General features: G+C 38.3%; 2 protein-coding genes across 2 annotated transcripts; both read left to right on the top strand.

The window, feature by feature from the left end:
- The first annotated feature begins 292 nt into the window (after nucleotides 1–292).
- LOC122003619 (phosphatidylinositol:ceramide inositolphosphotransferase-like) lies at nucleotides 293–5,191 on the top strand. The gene is made up of 12 exons (XM_042558700.1): nucleotides 293–627; nucleotides 709–798; nucleotides 2,672–2,758; nucleotides 2,867–2,935; nucleotides 3,401–3,481; nucleotides 3,576–3,647; nucleotides 3,854–3,914; nucleotides 3,995–4,097; nucleotides 4,255–4,350; nucleotides 4,422–4,468; nucleotides 4,556–4,680; nucleotides 4,957–5,191. The coding sequence occupies exons 1-12, from the start codon at nucleotides 595–597 to the stop codon at nucleotides 5,041–5,043; spliced, it is 951 nt and encodes a 316-aa protein (XP_042414634.1). The 5' UTR covers nucleotides 293–594; the 3' UTR covers nucleotides 5,044–5,191.
- A 1,998-nt stretch (nucleotides 5,192–7,189) lies between these two features.
- On the top strand, nucleotides 7,190–19,589 carry LOC122004223 (ATP-dependent zinc metalloprotease FTSH 7, chloroplastic-like). Its single transcript, XM_042559144.1, has 19 exons — nucleotides 7,190–8,291; nucleotides 8,903–8,968; nucleotides 9,050–9,184; nucleotides 9,274–9,339; nucleotides 9,426–9,611; nucleotides 9,693–9,779; nucleotides 9,869–9,982; nucleotides 10,093–10,217; nucleotides 10,300–10,408; nucleotides 11,228–11,353; nucleotides 11,435–11,755; nucleotides 11,839–11,962; nucleotides 12,184–12,305; nucleotides 14,596–14,888; nucleotides 14,994–15,121; nucleotides 16,012–16,838; nucleotides 16,988–17,655; nucleotides 18,670–18,769; nucleotides 18,900–19,589. Exons 1-18 carry the CDS (start codon nucleotides 7,323–7,325, stop codon nucleotides 18,677–18,679), a joined length of 4,476 nt encoding a protein of 1,491 aa, XP_042415078.1. The 5' UTR covers nucleotides 7,190–7,322; the 3' UTR covers nucleotides 18,680–18,769; nucleotides 18,900–19,589.
- Nucleotides 19,590–21,044: the final 1,455 nt, after the last annotated feature.

The raw sequence follows: 21,044 nt of genomic DNA on the forward strand, positions 1-21,044 counted from the left end.
TCTAAGTTTAGTCGCTTATGTTTAGAGGAGGGTTCTTCTCCGCAAGTCAAAATTATAAGCTGGGCATTTTTGTCACGTTAATCCGAAATTTTAGGATGATGTCTTAGAATCTGATCCCTAAAATAGGGTAAGAAATAACAATCAATTACAAAAAAATAATTTCAGATTGCTTTCCTTATCAGTAATTTTAGGAGCTTTTGCGCAAGTGTTGAACTGATAAATTTAAGCAAATTTAGGAGGCAAAGTGAAAATGTCTTCTGTTTATATTTATTTAACTTTTATTTAATGGTGAACCACGAGAATCGAGGTTCTTCCTCTCCAGACGCTCAGCCCTGCCTTCGCCGCTTGCTTCATCGTCGCCAACGACGTACGCCGGATCCGCGTCGTCGCCGTCGAGGCGTTTAACCGTCGTTAATTTGGACGATCTGCTATTGGAGGAGGCAGGCATTTTCTTGGGTGATCCGTCAAAGAGATTGATCGGGGATTGGATTTAACGGCGAGGGGACGGTGGAGGAGGAAGGCGAAGCGATGTGCAGGATTGCAGTGGATGGATGATAGACTGGCAATGCGTGACCTTGCTTGCGTTCGGTAGTCATGACGATCAACGTTGCCCGAGAGGGTTCCAAGGTTCTTTTGCGACCCCTCGGTTTTTCTGGTCTATCTGTTTTTTATGGCGGAGCGATTAGTTGGTTGTGGTGATACTTGCAGCTATGGAGGAGGGTGTCAATGGAGACGTCAATGGAGCTTCAGCTTCTTGCGGAAAAGTGGAGGCTTCTGCTCGCTGGGATCGTGTTTCAGGTACGAACACCGATATCTGATCACTGGAACTTTTTTTGTGGATTAGAAATTTAGCAACTATTCTTCATTGTAACAGAAGAATCGATCCGTTATATCATTATTACCGTTTTTTTTTGCCCTGTTATCATAATCTAGAAAAAGGAAATGTAAGATCACAATTACAATTTGCCAGTGGAGCTTCACATTTTGACAATGATGGCTCTTATTGGGGACACAAGATCCACACATTAAGAGCAACGAAGAAGAATCAATGTGGTGCTTGCACATCAAATGTGAAAATTAAAAATGAAAAAGAAAGACATGAATTTAACATGGTCCAGAGGAAGGCCTAACTTAACTGTCAATGGAGAAGGAAATTCAAATTTCAAGAGAGACATGAAGAACTGTTATCCTTTTGTTCTTCCTCCAAATGTGGGGCCAACTAAAATAATATTTGGAATTGTGCTTATCTCCAACTAAAATAAAAGAACCTTCCATTTTCTCTCTAACTCTTCCAAAGACCAATCTTATCTAGCCCTTAAGAAATTCAAATAAACATAAAAAATTGTTCTCATGTAAACAATGATTGTATGCATTTGGAATGTGACCTTTAGGACATTGCAAAATACACCTCTACAACTGATGAACATCTCTTCCTCATCCAACAGCCTTATTGGACTCTCTAATATGAGAATGATCATATTGTTTCTCAAACTTGGCAAAGTGCAAAATACTTGTGTGATCAAATATTTTAGTGAATCCTTTATCATTCCATAGGAATGCTCTTGCTGGCATCCAGTGACTTTGATATGTCTTGTTGGCATGCAAGATTCACACCTTAAGCACATTAGTGAATTAAAACATTGTTTGCACAATCAAACGCAACAGAGGCAAAGGAAGGAAAACACTGAATTTAATATGGTTTAGCCTAAGATCATGGTCTTCGCTCATAGAAAAATCAGGAGAAACTTAATTTCAAGAGATGCGAAGACTCTCTAGCTACTTCCATCCTTCCATGCTATCCGCATGTTTGACCACTTGAAATACAAACTCACACATTTCCTTTTTTATGTCTATACTCCATGGAGTGCAACTTGTAGAACTCGCAAGCACCTAATATATGAGTCCACAAGGCACCATAGGTCTTCATACCCTATATCTATTTAGTGAGAAATAGGGAGACTACATTCGTTCATTAGTATGTGTTTGTCCGTCCATGCAATGACTGGATATTCATAATGATTTGTTTAGGTAAACGCTATCTTAATTATAATGGTTTGCACATGGCCTATGGGTCACTACACAACCCTTGAGAGAATCTCAGTGATTGACATTTCCAATAATATGGATTATTTGCTCTATGCATTCATAACAGAGATTTCATCTGTCTCTTGCTTCTCTTCTTTCAGTTTATTTTTGAAGATTCATTTTATGGATTGCAGGGTGCTGTGATTTGTTATCTTTAACATTATGAGTGCTTATTTTCAGCTATAAACTGTAGATAAGATCTAAATGTATTTCAATTTTAGAATTGCTTTTATCAAATCTATGTTAATTAGGCAATATAATTTCTGGGCACAAGATCTTGTTAAACATAAAAATGTAGTGTTTCTTTTGATTTTTTGATTAATATTCATGGAATTTGACATGACCATATTTGAGCTTTCTTCTTGCTTGTCTGTGAAGGGTATGAATGTTTTTTTTTAATTATGATAAAAGTACAAATAACAGTTCCTATCCTCACCATAGCTACTTTGATATAGGTTACTTGAGTAAATCCTAAATTCTTGGGTGCATTCATTGTTTATGCTATGCATTGTTAGCTTGTCAAAAAGAATCCACTCATCTAATCTTTGATTGAATAAATCCTCACGTCATATTTTGTCTTTTCCAGTATTTGCATGGTTTGGCTGCTCGAGGAGTTCACTATCTACATCGACCTGGGCCAATCTTACAGGATTTTGGGTATATGATACTTCCGGTGAGTGTACTAGTTCATTTTCTGTCTTGTTAATTATGGTCAAAGTTCCTTACAATACAAACTTATTACTCTAGAAATTGATGGATTGATTTTACACGCTATTCTTAGGAGCTTGGGAAGGAAAGAGGTTATGTGAGTGAGAGCCTGTTCACCTTCATCTTTCTGTCTTTCTTTCTGGTTTGTTTATTTCCCTGATCTATTTTTTATTTCACTTTGCTCTGAAGCTTCTGATAGCTTGCATCTGTTTATGATTACCTGATGATAACTGGATATGTTTCAAGCACAAGTTTAATTTAGCATAAGTATTTGAGCTTTTCATTTGGATACTTCTTATTGTTGTTTTTTACCTGCTGAAAGTTACTTCATTGAGTAGCCTTTAAATTGCAATTGTTTCATGCTCGAATCGTCTGAATCTCTTAGGCTCTTTCATTCCTCGTTCTTTGTATTTCTGCAAGATTTGCTGTTAATCAATGCTCAACTTGTTTTATGACACATGGCCTAGTGGATTTTTTTTTTACTTATTTTTTTTCTTCTGGATTTCCAGGCTACTGCAATGTCCTTCAGTATCCTGGGTATTCATTTCTTCTGTTTATTTCTGCAGGCATTATATCTGATTTGATGCGTGATTTTGTTTTGCTGCAGTGGACATTTCATCCCTTTGTCTATCACAGCAAACGCTTCTACACTGTCTTGCTCTGGCGTAGAGTTTTGGCATTTTTAGTTGTAGGTTCTGTCATCAATATGCTCATTCCTACTTATTCTTTGCCAACTAACTTTCTTGGTCATTTGTCCTTAATGTGAAGCATGTTTGATTCAGGGATCACAAGTACTCAGGATCCTTACTTTCTATTCTACACAGCTTCCCGGACCTAATTATCACTGTCGTGAGGTATTTATCATTATTAAATGCTGATAGTTCGTTATAGGATTAAAGTGCCTAGATGACAACCAATTGCAAGAGTCTGTGCCGTTGCAACATATAAATTGAAATGAATTTGAATAACCTTCACTTATTTTCCAGATAAAAACGGAGTGTACTTTTGGATTTTAGAGAATGAAACAATCATAGATTGACATATTTTACTTCTCATGCAGGGATCAGAGCTTGCTAGACTACCACCACCGCAAAGTATATCTGAAGTGCTCCTGTTAAACTGTATACAATTCTTCTTATAAGAATCAACCTTGTTGTCTACTTGGTTTTTTGTTCCTTTACCTAGTTTTTTCCCCTTTTAGTTCCACAAGGGATGATATACGGGTGCGGCGATCTTATATTCTCGTCCCATATGATATTTACATTGGTCTTTGTACTCACGTACCAGAAGTATGGTTCTAAAAGGTAAACTTTTTTTTATTTGTTATAAACACAACTATGCCATTTCATAGTTCATCGACAATAATTTCTTTGATTAGAGAAACATTAAAAATCCTAAAGTGTGATAAGCAAGCACTCTTTTTGATGCATTTCAAAGTTACATGAATGCAGCTCCTTGCAGGCTCATGAAAATCTTGGCATGGACCCTTGCTGTGGTTCAAAGTCTACTCATTGTAGCTTCGCGCAAACATTACACAGTTGATGTTGTTGTTGCGTGGTTAGTGATTCGCCAACAATCTCACTTTCTTCTATCGTTTGACGTGTTTTAACCGGTTATGGTGGCTGCAGGTATTCTGTGAATTTGGTAGTATTTTTTGTCAACAAAAAGCTACCAGGTAAGAACCCTTTTCTTGACCTACCATGTTTTTGAGACCCTCATAGTGTTAATAAACACCAGAAATTGTTCGCTGCTTTTCGTACAGAAATGCCAGATCGTTCTAGTTTGTCTCTGCCGTTGATTCAATCGAGCACAAAGGAAAAGGATGGTCGATCTAAAGAAGAGCTTCTCAAATTATTGAATGGCAATTCTGCAGATACTGCTGACAGGGTACGGTGCTTCATATCTCCAAACACTGTTTCTTATAACATGTTGCAAAATCAACAGTTTAATCAACAAATGCATCAAGTATGATAGATGATTTAAATCTTTTGTTTACAAGCAGCCTTTTGAGAAATTTAACTGACAACTGATGAATTTTCCTTCTATTTGCTAATGAACGTTGTGAAACTATGGCGATTGCTTACATGCTGCAATAATACATAACTTTCCCTGATTTGATTTCTGTTCTGAACATTTTTTTTTTTTTTGCCACTTCCCAAACAGAGGCAAAGAAGTCAATCAAATGGGAAGCATTTGGAAAATGGGAATCATATCCTTTCTGAGGCAATGATGAATGGTGCCAAGGTATGATGAGTCAACGCCATTGGTTTAGGGAGCAATTGCTATTTAATCGTTGCTTTAACCCAAAGATCGCTCGTAATTTTATTGACTCGAGTCTGAAATTTGCAACTAACAATTTGCTACTCGTTTTTTTATTGTCTTGAGCATTATTTGTTCATTTTTCTTCCAATTTCCAAAGGTAGTTGATTGATTTATTTTTTTTCTCAGTGTCTTGCATTGGATTTTTTTTTTTGTTATAAAACTAAAATCTGATACTAGTTCAAACTTGTAAGCTTGCTTAGTGCTTGAATTAAGAGTTGAAAGTTTTTTTTGAAAAAATCCTGAATGGAAAATGTTTCCTAAATTTTTTTTTTAAAAGAATTCCAAAAAGAAAAAGTCAATAATTTTGAGCATGACAAGTGAAGAAGGAAAAAAGACTGCATTGGGGAGAGCGACAGGGGAAGCTTCCTTGTAGTGAGTAATATTCAATGATCGGATATGAGAAACTGAAGTAATAATCAATGGAGATGAGCTCGATTTTATTATGGAAATGGCTTGGCATAAAATAATAATAATAATAATAATAATATTCAGGGAATAAAGCACTCTATTTTCTAAATTTGCTTTGATGATTTTATCTCAAGATTTCAGCAACTTTTTTTTTCAAAAAAAAAAAAAGAGATAAATTGTGTCTGCATTTTTAAAAAGATTAAATTAATAATCTTTAATCTCTTCTCATAAAATATTACAAATGAACATGAAATATTTATTTTTTATAAAATAATCATACTAAATTCATAAACAACTCTGTCTCTTCGGCCTTCCCTGATGTGAAAAAATATGATACATAAATCAGACAGGTCTCTAATTTGTCATAGTCGTGAATTTAACTCTTGTTCATTAATATAAGTATCATTTGCTACCAATTCAGTAACGACCTGGAGCCGTTTATCTTCGGTACATTTGTCTGAAAATATTAAAATGCTTTTTTTTTTTTTAAAAAAAAAGCTAAAATCTAAATGCTATAAAATAATTATTGATGTGCCTAAATTTAAAATATACAAATTTCTATTTTTAAAATTGGTTGCACTTAATGACAATTTAGTGATTTTTTAACGTAAATAATCAAGTTGTATAACTAGACGTCATACCAAATAGGTCAGGGGATGACATTCGCATCCTGGCAGAGTTCCTCGGACACGTTTTTCGCTTATATATCCCAAGCAACAACAGCACGATCTGATCTGAATTAAAGGGAAGAGGATGGAGGGGAAAGGAAGTGCGCAGGCGCCGGCGAACCGGCGAGACAGAGAGGCGGAGTTCCTGAGAGAGGTGGGGCTGGCCGCCCTCTTCCTCTCCACCGCCAGCCTCCTCAGCAGCAGCGCTACTCATCATCGCGAAGAACTGCACCCACTGTTCGACCAGCTCCCCCTCCTCCTCTTCCTGCTTCTGTTCCTCGTCGGCTGGAGCCTCGCGCTGGCCTCCTTCGTTGCATCTCCGACGGTCCGGAGGGTGGCGATCCGCGTCGCGGCCATCGTCGTCGCCGCCTTCTTCACCAGAAGATGACCGGGAGAGCGACATGGAGAAGTCATTATTACAGCCTCTTCCTGTTTAGATCAATACAAGATTAGTTCCTCTTCTCTTCTGCTTGTTTCTTGGTTATCATGATTCGAGGAATTCATACCAAATTCGCAATATATTCTTAACGATTCACGAAAATGTAAAGCGATTTACTGTCCGGAAAAGCCGAAAAGGGCGGCAATGTTTGCAATTGCCAGACAGTGTTTTAGCGGATACCCTAAGCCCTAAATCCGAATCGGACCCAAATCCGGCAGGTAGACGTAACCCAGCAAATGTCTCTCGAAATGGACCGGACCCGTTAGAGCTCATTCTAGAACATTACTCACTACACCCAGATAAACGACACGTGGATGAGTACCCGCGGTTTGTTATCTTCGCATAAACTCACTGCTCACCCTTTTTGAAACCCGCCTTCGGACCCGCGATTTTGGCCAATCCTCCCATGTGTACAGCAGGCGTTCGGATTGGTAGGCGTCGATAAAGCATGAATCTGATATTCACCGTCCCCCGACGCCGATGGATATGTCCTCGCCTCGTGGCCCACCTCTGCCTCAGCTCTCATCCTCGATCGAATAAAAATAAAAATAAAAATCTCATTTTTCCCCCCGCCTTGAATGGAAGTGGTGTGTCATCTGTTCTGCAATAGCTAGGGTTTCGTAATCTGTATAATTCCAATCTTTTTCTCTTGTTTTTGTTTTGCGATTTTTGGTTGCTGGATTGATCGCCAGATGGCCGCTGCTGCGGCGATCGAACCACCCTTGGCTCGCTGTGGTCTTTACCACCCCAAATTCGGTAAGCAGATCTTTGCGAAGGAACTGCGCAACCGGTCGATCGTCCTCGCTTGCCTGTCACGGGAGCTCGCGGCAGCTGCGGAGCTTGGGCGATTTCGCCGGAGGAGCCGCTCCCGTGGTCACGCTTCGTCTTACCTCTCTCGTGGAAGCCGGGGCTGGGTGTTAGGAGAGGGGTTGGATGCATTGGGCGCTCTCCTGAAGCATCGGCGGAAAGGGGCGGCTTTTGGCATCCGAGCTAGCGGTTCAGCGGAGCAGGGTGACGACTCGAACACTAGCTCCAGCGATAGCACCGTGGAGAGCTCGCAGAGCAATAGCCAAGGTGTCAAGAAGGTCGCTTCCCATTCTTCCCCTTCGTCATCTCCGTCGTCTACGCCTTCTTCTTCGTCGACGCCATCGTCTTCATCTTCGTCACCCCGCCGGGAGAACAAGTGGAAGAGCCGCTGGTTGAAGGGCGGAAGATGGCAGTGGAAGCCGATCATCCCGGCTCAGGAGATCAGCGCCCTTCTCGTCCAGCTGGGCATTGTTATGTTTGCCATGCGATTACTCCGACCCGGGATTCCTCTTCCCGGTTCGGAGCCTAGGCCCCCGACTACGTACATAAGCGTTCCCTTCAGCGACTTCTTGAGCAGGATAAACAATGACCAGGTTCAGAAGGTCGAGGTCGATGGTGTACATATATTGTTCCGACTGCGACAGGAAGCTGCCAGCCTGGAGGTTGATGTTGCAGGGGAGCACCGGGCACAGGAGGCAGAAGCCCTCATCAAGAGCATGCCCCCTTCAAAGAGAATAGTATACACCACCACTCGCCCAGCTGATATAAAGACTCCCTATGAGAAGATGTTGGAGAACCAGGTTGAATTTGGCTCACCTGATAAGCGCAGTGGGGGTTTCCTAAACTCTGCCATGGTAAGCTATCAAATTTCTGAATCTCACATAACTCTGGGGCATGTAAAAATGCATATTTACATAAGGAATGAGTTCTCGGTTAATCTCTTTGGATACCAGTGCATTCTGTGTATGGTAACCTTATCATGAGCACATCTGCACTACTTACCAAAAGTTTTACTTATCTCTTGAACGAAATTAGAAGCATTCATCCTTGTCTGTCCTCACCCCATAAACAAGCAAAATCTTTTTCAGTTAGTTGTACTGAATTATCTGCTTTCGTTATGTGTTTAAATATAGAACATCATCATCAATGTGCTTAAGGATTAATTCTTTATGCCTTTTGACATAAATCCATTACTTCTAAAAGCAGCGGAAGCCCTCTAGATTATAAAGTTCCAGGAACCACTTATGTAGACGGAAATGACAGGATCCATGTGGACCACACTTTTCCTTCACGTTTTGTATTTCTCATAGAGAACATTGAAAATTCTGAAGTACTTTGTCTTTATGGATAAAACCATTAGTCATATTATCTACTCAATGGTCTGCAAATTATACCAAAACAGCGTTGGGAATTTTGGAATTCTTCATCGGTGGTAGTTCCTGATTGTGAACTGATTCTTCTGCAGATTGCACTTTTCTACATTGCTTTGCTGGTCGGAGTTTTTAATAACTTTAAACTAAACTTTTCCCAGGTATGTGCTGATTTATTGTATTTTGATCAAACTGATTACCCAAACTCTTGAACTTTATCTGATGCTAATTTTCTTCTTCAGCCTACAGCTGGCCAGTTGAGGAACAGGAAGACATCAAATTCAGTTAGTGCAAAAACACCTGAACATGCTGATGGAGTCACTTTTGCTGATGTAGCTGGAGTTGATGAGGCAAAGGAGGAGCTGGAAGAGATTGTGGTATGCCAAAAGTTCACAAATTATCATTTTTAGGTCATGCATGGGTACAACATGACTTACTAATAAGATATCTGCTTACCCATTGCTAGGAATTTCTAAGAAATCCAGACAGGTATATACGCCTAGGAGCACGACCACCTCGTGGAGTCTTGTTGGTTAGTGGCATATGAAGTTATTCAATTAAATTTTATTTTTAAATATTTTGCCATTGATAAAGTTCCTTTTGAGGATTTTTTTACAGGTGGGTCTGCCGGGAACAGGCAAGACACTGTTGGCAAAAGCTGTTGCTGGAGAAGCAGAAGTACCCTTTATAAGTTGTTCAGCGAGTGAGTTTGTAGAACTATATGTTGGTATGGGAGCTTCTCGAGTGAGAGATCTCTTTGCTAGGGCAAAGAAAGAAGCGCCATCAATCATTTTTATTGATGAGGTAATGAAAAATTATTTGCTGCATTTTCAACCAGCATCTAATTTTTAAACTCTCTAAAGCAATAAATGCTTGTTCATGCAGATAGATGCTGTTGCAAAAAGCCGTGATGGTCGATATCGTATAGTGAGCAATGATGAACGAGAGCAAACTCTCAATCAGCTACTTACTGTAGGGAAATCAGGGCTAGCTGTTCTTGCTAATCACTTATTGCAATAAAAATTTCATAGGTCTTTTTGTACTTTCGTCTATTTTTCTAGGAAATGGATGGATTTGATAGCAATTCTGCTGTCATTGTCCTTGGAGCAACAAACAGGGCAGATGTACTGGATCCTGCACTTCGTCGTCCTGGGAGATTTGATCGGGTGGTTGTGGTCTGTACTACTGCCTTTAAACGTTATATTGATATCTAGCAAACAACTTTAGTAATCTGTAATTAGATCACAATTCAATTATGAAAATCATATTTCTGTTTTCTTTGCAGGTGGAAACTCCTGATCGACTTGGAAGGGAGTCCATTTTGAAGGTTCATGTCAGCAAGAAAGAACTTCCTTTAGGGGATGCTGTAGATCTTAAAGAAATTGCATCCATGACAACTGGCTTCACTGGGTATTGACATACTATGGGTTCATCTATCTAAATTACTTTGTCTACCATATTGTTAACGTTGAGTTTATTGAACCTTGTGCAGAGCAGACCTAGCAAATTTAGTGAATGAAGCTGCCCTATTAGCTGGAAGAGCGAATAAAGTTGTTGTCGAAAAGATTGATTTTATTCTTGCAGTTGAACGGTCAATAGCTGTATGTTCTTTTCCAATGTATTTATCTACCTAATGTAGCTCTTCTCTGATATCCCCTTCCTCTTTATGTTCTTCCTGTCAGCCTTTCCCTATGCCAAGCATTTTACTCTGGTTCTGGTGGACACTGGGCAATGCATTTTAAGTTCTGCATGTTTTACAGAATATGTCCTCATGAATCCTAGTTCGCCTGTTTTTATTATTCAAGAATATGTTAGCCTTTCACTTGTGTAAAGATTCTTTATTATTTTCCTTTAGGTTATTAACTTAATAGTTATGCTCATTACTCCTGACCAGAATGATCTTTATCAAATAACAATCTCCAAGGCATTCTCTCATGTAAGAAGCTACCTTCTTAAAGTGGGAGCATTAGTAAGTCTCCTTCAGAAGCAGTGCAGGCATGAAATTTCCTGCACTCAATTGTGTTATCATGTCAGTCTTTGGCATTGAAATATGCAAATATCAACCGTATATTCTTCGTGAATTAGCTCTCCATTGTTATCCACCGCTTATATTTTTTTTGAAAATTCCAACACTTTCTGTTGGAGTGCAAATAAACCCAAATGTGGTGGCTGACTTCTTTCCAATATCTAGAGAATGTAATCACTTTATTATTTTTTTGATTCATTTGTCTGGCTTCCTGCTAATAGGAGCATGGTTTTGTGTTCTCTATTCACAATCTACATGACTTGAAACATCAACTAGAAAATCATTGATCATAAACTCAGTTGTTATCCATGTTGCATGCTTGTATGGTAAGGTTTTGCAGACACATAAGCATCCACTGTACATGATGCCTAATGGCAAGTCTTTTCTACTTCAGGGCATAGAGAAGAAACATGCCAAGCTGCAAGGAGGAGAAAAAGCAGTTGTTGCACGGCATGAAGCTGGCCATGCAGTTGTAGGGACTGCTGTTGCAAAACTTCTTCGTGGGCAACCACGTGTAGAGGTTCTTTATTTTGGATACTCTTGTGAAATTCTGAGTGTCTAGTGTGAAACAACTTGAATTGCTCCACTTTTCTGTTTTCAGAAATTAAGCATATTGCCAAGGTCAGGTGGTGCGTTGGGTTTCACATATACCCCTCCTACAAACGAGGACAGATATTTGCTTTTTATTGATGAATTGCGAGGCCGCTTGGTCACTCTCCTTGGTGGACGTGCTGCAGAAGAAGTTGTCTACTCAGGCCGTGTGTCAACTGGAGCCCTGGATGACATCAGACGTGCTACGGACATTGCCTACAAGGCTGTAGCTGAATATGGGCTTAATCAGAACATTGGTCCAGTATCATTGGCAACCTTATCAAGTGGCGGCCTTGATGACTCTGGAATGGGTTCCTGGGGAAGGGATCAGGTTCTTTGTTTCTCTCTCTCTCTCTCTATTTAGATATTCATTTGGCTTGTAATTTGACAAAAATTAACTGGAATTCATTTTAGGGTCATCTTGTTGACCTTGTGCAAAAGGAGGTAAAATCACTCCTGCAGTCAGCTCTTGAAGTTGCTCTTTCTGTGGTACGAGCCAATCCTACCGTGGTCGAGGGTCTTGGTGCTTACCTGGAAGGTTTTCTCATTGTTACCTTTCGCTTTTTACTCTCTGAAACTGCTTTATAAATTTGCTATATCCTTTTTTTTGTATTCATAACTTCATATGACCTTTCACGCTTTGATCTTGGATTAACTTACACCCTGATGGATGCCAGTAACTTGTAGTCTTAATTGGCACAAGTAAAACAAATCTTATATTCCCAATTTTCTTTTGTTTTTCTTCTTATTCATGAACAGAAAAGGAGAAGGTGGAAGGCGAAGAGCTGCAAGCATGGTTGAAATTAGTCGTAGCCCCTGCAGAACTGACCCTGTTCATGCAAGGGGAGCCTGGAAATCTTCTCCAGTTGGAGGCAGGCTCCTGACAGTATTGCAATTTGCTCCATACTAAAGATTCAGAATATCCAAATTTCCTCCAGTCAAAATGAAATCTACTCGTCGCCAAAGAGATGATTTCCCTCACACCCGATAAAACCTTTTCCTCCAGAGCTCCCAAACTGAGTTGCTCGAAAACAGTTTGAGATCTCCAAGGAAATTCCCCAGCGAGATAACCCTCAGTATACATACCTTTACATCTCCGATCTATATATAATTGAATTATCCCTAAATCTTTGTCGAGTTGTAAGATTAAGATTTGGTGATATGTACATTAAATCCTCGGAAAATAGTTGCGTCCCTGGATGTTCTGTAAGTTACTGTACATTATGGTCGACTTTGTTCTTCTGCTCATTGGGCTCACAAGAGTTGCTTCTGCTAGATTTTGGATCGATGTAGAAGTTTGCTGCTTCAAGAAAACATTTTAGTGATTTCTGACTGGTCGTCGATCAGGTTTTATGTTACAAAATAATAATAATAATAATAATTAGATTCGAACTTGTAAAAAAAAACAATAAATATGCATTTACTTAAATTTTTTTATATATTTTTTAATACATAAACAGGTCGCGTCAAATGCTGTCACTTGCCGTAGCGGCGTAACCGCTCCGCCGTTGCACTTTTCGTACCTGAAATAAATATCTTCCTCATTGATCAACGTGAGAATCTAAGACGTTTAACCGTCCCATAATCGACCGATTCGGGACCAACACATTTATGTCATATTTTTTAGTCTTTTGTATTTATTCGGGGAAAAAACGGAGAGCTCTAAATTTGGTAAATCATCACAACAGAACAGGTAGAAGGAAAGATGCTTCCTAGATATTTTATCTCTAAAATATTTTTTATTAAACATTATTGTAACCGCTATATCGGTTGTTACTATTATGGAAAGCAGCTTCCGAATAATTACTATAATATTATTTTATATTTTTAATGTTATTGTAGTAACTATAACTAGCCATTACAAAAAGTACTAAGTAGTTGTTATAATTATTTTAAATTAATTTTAATAAAATTTAAATAATTTTAATAAAATTGATAAAAAATATTTTGATATAATAACATTCAGAATTTAGGATTCATTATCTTAAAGTTTGAGATTTAGATATAATTATATAGCAGTTACTAGTTATTGTTACATGTAGAAACTATTTGATAGCTATGTAGATGTTACTTGGTAGCTATTATAATATAAAAAAAATAACTATTTTACTTTAATAAAAAATACTATACGTCTATACACAAATCATTATTATTTCAAAATATTTTTTTACCAACTTATCAAAATTATTATTATTTTTTAAATTAATCAAAATTATTTTAAAATAGTAGTAGCTCAATCCTCAAATTTTAAATCATATAATTTGAGGGTTCTTTTTGTTTTTATCCTATTTATTTTTGTTTATAAAACATAAATATTAAAAACAGTAGCGGAAACAAAAGGGCTTCCTAAATATAATAAACATGCGATCATGCGTAATGGACTCAGAGTGATCTCTCGCTTTTTTTGGAGAAAATATCTTCCTCGTGAACATTTCCGGACAAAGAGTCTAGCAGCGACATAAGTCACGAAGAAGGTGGATAAATACACGACCTCCCGTCCACCCAAACCCTCTCCCATCGTCTCGCCTTTCTCCTCCGCTGCTGCCGCCGCAGTCTCTCGTTGATCTTCCCTCCTTGAGCGGTATGTGATCCCAACTTGCCGTCTTCATGTATTGTTGCGCATCGCCGCTCGCATCTTTCGCTCGTCGTGTTGTGGCTGATAACTGAAACATCTCTGAGCTGTCAACATTTGGCTCTCCGGCCATAAACCCTTGATTTGAATTGCGAGCGAGTGTTTCTTTTGCAATCTGTGTTCCTGGGATGATTCTGTTGTGGTACTAACAGCCTGCGACCGATAGATTTTGTATGGTCTATTTCTGTTTTATTAAGTGCTCCTTCTCACCAGTTCCGAATTCGCCTGTTTTATTCAAATTATCCAAGATCTGCTAAAGTTTGTTGATACTTTAGTTTAATTTTTCTATGCTCTTGATTCAGAGAAACTGAAGCTTACTCACTAGAACTGAGGTTGCGTACTTGTAAAAATGATATTGCAATATATATATATATCCTTTTTTGTTTTAGCTTATTATGGTGTGGATGAACTTGTTTTTTTCCCCTTTTCTTTTAAAAAAAACGTTACCTCTGCAACTATCAGTTTCCACATACAGCTTATTTTTAAAGATTATGCAAGAGAGTAAGTGGATTTACTTTTCGTTTGGTTAAATCTAATAGATGATAACTGCACAACTATCGCCTGCCTCTGTGGCAAGTGGAAGGAGCAGCCATGTTGCTTTCAGATTGTCAAGACCTGCTCTTGCCCTTGGATTTGATGCTTCTCGGAGCTTGAACAAGGATTTGTGCTATAATTTCGTTGTTAGGCCTAAAGCCACCTTGACCTTTGATCATTCAACTACTGAATCTACACAAGCCAAACAAAAGAAGCACACAGTTGATCCTGCTGCTCCTGATTTTCTTCCACTTCCTTCTTTTGAGCAATGCTTTCCGAAGAGTACAAAGGAATTCACGTATGAAACTGTTCTCTCAATTGACTATTTACATATTGGAAGGAATATAAGCCTGATTGCTCCATGTATATAATATCCAGTTATTAATATTTATCTATGTTGCAGAAACATTGTTCATGAGCAATCAGGTCACATCCTGAAAGTTCCTTTCAGACGAGTTCATCTATCCGGAGATGAGCAGTACTTTGATGCATATGATACTAGTGGGCCACAAAATGTAAATCCGCAGTTGGGTGAGTGCGCTAACTTGATGAAGTATGTTGCTCTTGCATCACTATATCATGAAGAGTAAGAGTTTTGATACAGTGCTCTAATTTAATGCCTCATGTTGCAAAATTTATGGGTGATAATTTCTCTGCTTAGATAGAAGGACTATTTACTTTCTCTGCTTAGATAGAAGGACTATTTACTCAACCGCATATGTAAGTTTTTCAAATACACAAATCACACACCATACTTTTTAAATTACGTTTCCCAAAATATCCCTCCACCTCCACTTACCTAACCAAACTGAAGGAAAAATAAATAAAATAAAAGAACAAAATTGTGGCTGCCTGATCGAGCGGCCACGTGGTCACAAGTTCTCTATTTTTTTTTTTTCATGGTCTAGTTTTTTTCGGTTTGGTTTAGGTAAGTGGATAGGGGAAGGAGTATTTAGGGAAATTGATGCATGATTTGGTAATTTGATAAATAAGGTGCATGATTTAGGTATTTGAGAAACTTAGATGTATGATTCAATATATTTCTGTAGATAAAATAAATTGCTTGGTACGTTATCAACAGTTAAGAAGCAAGGACCACTGTGTAACTACTGCAACACCTTTAAAACTGAGATGGTTCATGTTAGATGCTATGCGTATATATTCCTTTCAATGGATCTTTTTGGTTTATCCAATGTCCTCAAAAAGAGGCATCTATAGAAGTTTTGTAAGTGGGTTCAAATTTATGAAGAAAACATTCAGGAAAATATTAGGTATCGTGCATTTACAGTATGAGGTTCTTAAACTTTTGGCAAAAAAGGAAATCTAATATATCTTGTTGCTTCCACTCATAGTTCATTCATTATAATGTGCATGAGTTTATAGAGAATGTCGCTTAGAATTACAGTTTATTGATTCAACAGGACTTCCTGAGATAAGAAAAGAATGGGTGGAAAGGCGGGAGCTATTGGGTGAACCAAGATGCACACAGATGTACTATGCCAAGCAGGGGATCATAACTGAAGAGATGTTGTTTTGTGCTACTCGTGAGAAGCTTGATCCAGAGTTTGTGAGATCGGAGGTTGCGCGTGGACGTGCTATAATTCCTTCTAACAAGAAGCACCTAGAGTTGGAGCCAATGATAGTTGGGAGGAACTTCCTGGTGAAAGTGAATGCAAATATTGGGAACTCTGCTGTGGTGAGCAATATTGAGGAAGAGGTGCATAAACTTCAATGGGCAACAATGTGGGGTGCTGATACTGCCATGGATCTATCGACAGGTCGTCATATTCATGAGACCCGGGAGTGGATCCTCCGGAATTCTTCTGTTCCTGTTGGGACTGTTCCTATCTATCAGGCCTTGGAAAAAGTGAATGGTATTGCTGAAAACCTAACATGGGAAATTTTTAGAGAAACTCTGATAGAGCAAGCTGAACAGGGTGTGGATTATTTTACAATTCATGCTGGTGTTTTACTTCGATATATTCCTCTTACTGCTAAAAGAATGACTGGAATTGTCTCACGTGGAGGATCAATCCATGCAAAATGGTGCCTTACATATCACAAAGAGAACTTTGCTTATGAGCATTGGGATGACATATTAGATATATGCAATCAATATGATATATCACTATCTATTGGCGATGGACTGCGACCTGGATCAATCTATGATGCCAATGACACTGCTCAATTTGCAGAACTCCTGACCCAAGGGGAGCTGACTCGTCGAGCTTGGGAAAAGGATGTGCAGGTATAAGTTAAAATATATATATTTTTTTATGATTTTTAGCTATATGTATATTTCTTGAATTTTTGCATCTTCCTAGGGATACACCTGACTCTCTTAATGTAGGTGTCTTTTTCCATGTTTTTTGAAATTTTGTTTTTATCCTTATGTAGGTCATGAATGAAGGTCCTGGTCATATTCCTCTCCACAAAATTCCAGAAAATATGGTAAAACAGCTTGAATGGTGTAATGAAGCACCTTTTTATACTCTTGGTCCATTGACAACCGATATTGCTCCTGGGTATGATCATATTACATCAGCTATTGGTGCTGCAAATATTGGAGCACTTGGTACTGCACTTCTTTGTTATGTAACACCAAAGGAACACCTTGGGTTGCCAAATCGAGATGATGTGAAAGCAGGTGTCATAGCATATAAGATAGCTGCCCATGCAGCTGATTTAGCAAAAGGTCATCCACATGCACAAGCATGGGATGATGCATTGAGCAAGGCAAGGTTTGAATTTAGATGGATGGACCAGTTTGCCTTATCTTTAGATCCTATGACAGCTATGGCTTTTCATGACGAAACCCTCCCATCTGAAGGTGCTAAGGTGGCACATTTCTGTTCTATGTGTGGGCCAAAGTTTTGCTCTATGAAAATAACAGAGGATGTTAGGAAGTACGCTGAGGAACATGGATATGGGACAGCAGAAGAAGCTCTGCAGCATGGAATGGATGCAATGAGTGCTGAATTCCTTTCTGCCAAAAAGACTGTTAGTGGGGAACAACATGGTGAAGTCGGTGGGGAGATATATGTGCCTGAGATTCGCTCCTCCAGGTTAGTGGTTCATTTACTGTGGTCATAACATAGGTCTTTCTGATTAACAATTGAAAGGGGATGTTTATAAATGAGTTCAATCAGATGAACACATAGAACATATATCTTGGCAATTTGACTGTTAATCACCAAATTACCATTGACATTGGCATCATCAAGCAATGTTAGTTCAAACTTTTTGGGGTCGACTGACAACTTGTCTATTAATAGTAGCAAGAATTATCATATTAGTATTGACTTGCAAAAGTCCCACCTTTTTGTTTATAATTGGCATTCACGTCCATCCAGGCGTAAAATTGCACTTTTGTTTATTATCCTTGCAGGTGTAGCTTATTACATTTGCTTAATTCGAAATATCGTCAAACATACAAGTTACTGGTTACGGTGCTAGCAATATTGGAAAATTTTCAAATATTGTTTTTGCAGATGTACATTCAATCTACAGAACACTTGGGGCTTTATTTTTTGTAACTTGTCCGTTAACATTAGCAAGAATTTTTAGATTAGTAATGGCTTGCAAAAGCCCACCTTTTGTTCGTAATAAGCTTTTCATTTGGCAGTGAAATATGACCTATTTTTCCATGTTTTTATTTGCAACAACATAAACTTTGACAATGCATCAAGATTCTTTGCACGCTCCATAGAGTTTACACCTTTCATGCTGGGCTTCCATTTCTTTTGATTGACATCGAGGCAGAATGAAATGCCTACAAATGCTTGTTTTAATATCATATCTGTTTCTGACCTTTTTATCAAACTCCTCAAGATTCAATAGCATACGTCTATCCAAATTCACGAGACATCTATAACTGCTGCAAAATGCTTCATGTGCCTGTCTCTGGTCATAGATCAGTGTTTTCTCAATCTCAAACAGCTATTCATTACTCGCTAAAGATAAATATCTAGTCAGTCATCATAGTACCATCATGATAAATATGCTAGCCTTGTACTTCACATTTTTTAATGTATTGTGTAAGATTGATTTGCTTATGCTTTGTTTCTTTTCTTTTGCAGCAGTGTCTGAAAGCGACGAGTATGTAACTAGACGAGATAAGAGGAGTTGACAATAAGGTCCATGATTATCATGGAAAAAATCCTCTTATTATCGATGTTGGTAAGAACATGTTTGCTATTTAAGTGGGAACATCTCTTGTTCTGTTAGTGCTATTGCTAGATAATGAACAACTATATTTTCTGTTGCTTTCTATTCTCTTGGCTTGTTGTTTGACGGGAAATTGCACCAGGGGTGCCAGTCACCAAGTCATCCAAGCTATTCAGCATGGATGACGGTTGGCTGGCTGAGAAAGTCCCTTCGAACCTGAACAGGGTAATTCCTGCGTAGGGAGTGTGCGATATTTTATTTTTCTGTTCATGCTCAGGGAAAACGCCCACCAAACTTTCAGCCAGCTGATCCTGCACGAACCATCATTCAACCACCAAGCCATCCATGTCTGAGAACTGAGAAGTAAGCTACAATATTTACTTTCGCTTACTTCAACACCGACTTTCCATTGCGATTGCATGCTCAGCAAGCTGGCAACGACTTGTAGCATATTCTCACAATGGTAAGCATCAATTTCCTTGGACATTCTTAGGTTAAGCTGCAACCAGGTTTTGGGGTACACAAAATGATCTCATGGTTTGAAATTTTAGTCGATAGTTTTCGACCATGGGTGCTTGCCCATTCTTATTCTTCTGCTCATGGCACACAGTTATGGTGGGAATATCAATATCTCTAAAGCTGAATTTGAAAACAGTATTAGCAGTTCCAACACTGTGAGTGTTTAAAGACTTCAAACATTGTCCTATTAGTAATTCAGTTAATCGATAGAGAGCTCTTTCATCGATAAGGGGCTTCAATTGCAAGTAATCTTGCAGATGTAATATAATTCTTAACCATACCAAGAGAATACGACATGTTTGCAAGGCATTCACTCTGTTTGCTATTATTCTATTATTCACTCAAAATCTACCCTTTTGATCGTGATGTCCTATAATGCCTGACAGTATCATACGAACTCGATATGTTCATCATGAGTATCAGATAAAAGTGAGACAACAAGAACAACAACAACGTTGGGTTGCACTCGAAGAACACTATGTCGGATCGACCTAACAGCTCGCTAAGTTGAAGTGAAAAAGGAAAATGGAAGAGATAAAGATAAATTCTACTTTGATGTACATTAGGAAGGAAGAAGCAAGGAAGTATAATCTACCTGACTTGGGAGGCTGCCTGCCATTATGTAGGAATCAAGTACACACCAATTACTCTTGTCTTCCCTCTCCGAGCTAAAGTCGAACCCCACCCATTTTTGATATGGCCTGGTGCAACTTGAACATATCGTCCTCTGTGGCTCCTTGCATCAATTCATCCGTAGTTCACATTTGAGCATGAGACTATACTAATAAGTAGTAACTAGTGAAACCCTAATATCATTGCAGAGGTTAGTGCTCTTGCAATACAAGCATTCTAAAAATGGTTGCATTAAACAAACAAACAAAAAATCAGTATTGAGGGGTGATTAGTAAAATGCCCTTTTGTTAATTGTCGAGGATCCGTGTTAATTTATTTATTCTTTGTATTTCCCTGTTCATAATATTAATAATTGAGGTTTTCATTGATCCGCGAATCTTGGTAAATGGCCAATTGGGCACGTGGCTGTTGTACGAGACATGATGATGGAAAGGGGAATATGCGACACCAAATCTATGCTAGATTCTCTCTTTCTTCCATATGCCCCATTTTAACCTTCTTGTTTCATAGATTTCTTTCTTTCTTTCTTTTTAAAGAAATGGAGGGAGCTTTCATGTTAATCTTTTCAAGTGTAATCGCACGATTGATTCGTTGTTATATTTAATTTTGTATGGGGGCTGCCTTAATCTGTCTTTTTGAAGAACAATCAGTACTAAAAATGAGTCAAAGTTTTGGACTAAAAACTACTCTAATTGAATGAACACGTTCAGAAGTTGCAAAAAGGAAAAGAACTTTTCGTTCAAACAAATACTAATCAAATTAAGAAGCCACTATTTGAGGAATTAATTGATTAATCCACCATTTCCGGGTTCTCATCATTCTTTTTCCACCATTCTGACATATTAGATCATAAAAGTTTGAAGAAAAATATATATATATATATATTAATTAAACATAAAGAAAAAAATGGAAGATATTTCTGATACTTTAAATTTGTCTCGCTTACTAATCAACTCCTTGTTTGAAATATACGTGTCTGTGCAAAAGGTAGTGGGGCCTGTTCATTAGAGACAAGTTAAAAGTGAGTGGGGATTAAAGAAACAGAGCGATATGGAGAACAAAATATGTGGAGTTGGGTGGGCGTGCATACTTGTTTGTCTTCCATTAACCCTCCCCGATTAGGGCATCCATATGC

Source organism: Zingiber officinale, chromosome 7B (assembly GCF_018446385.1).
Source record: "Zingiber officinale cultivar Zhangliang chromosome 7B, Zo_v1.1, whole genome shotgun sequence".
Classification (NCBI taxonomy): Eukaryota; Viridiplantae; Streptophyta; class Magnoliopsida; order Zingiberales; family Zingiberaceae; genus Zingiber; species Zingiber officinale.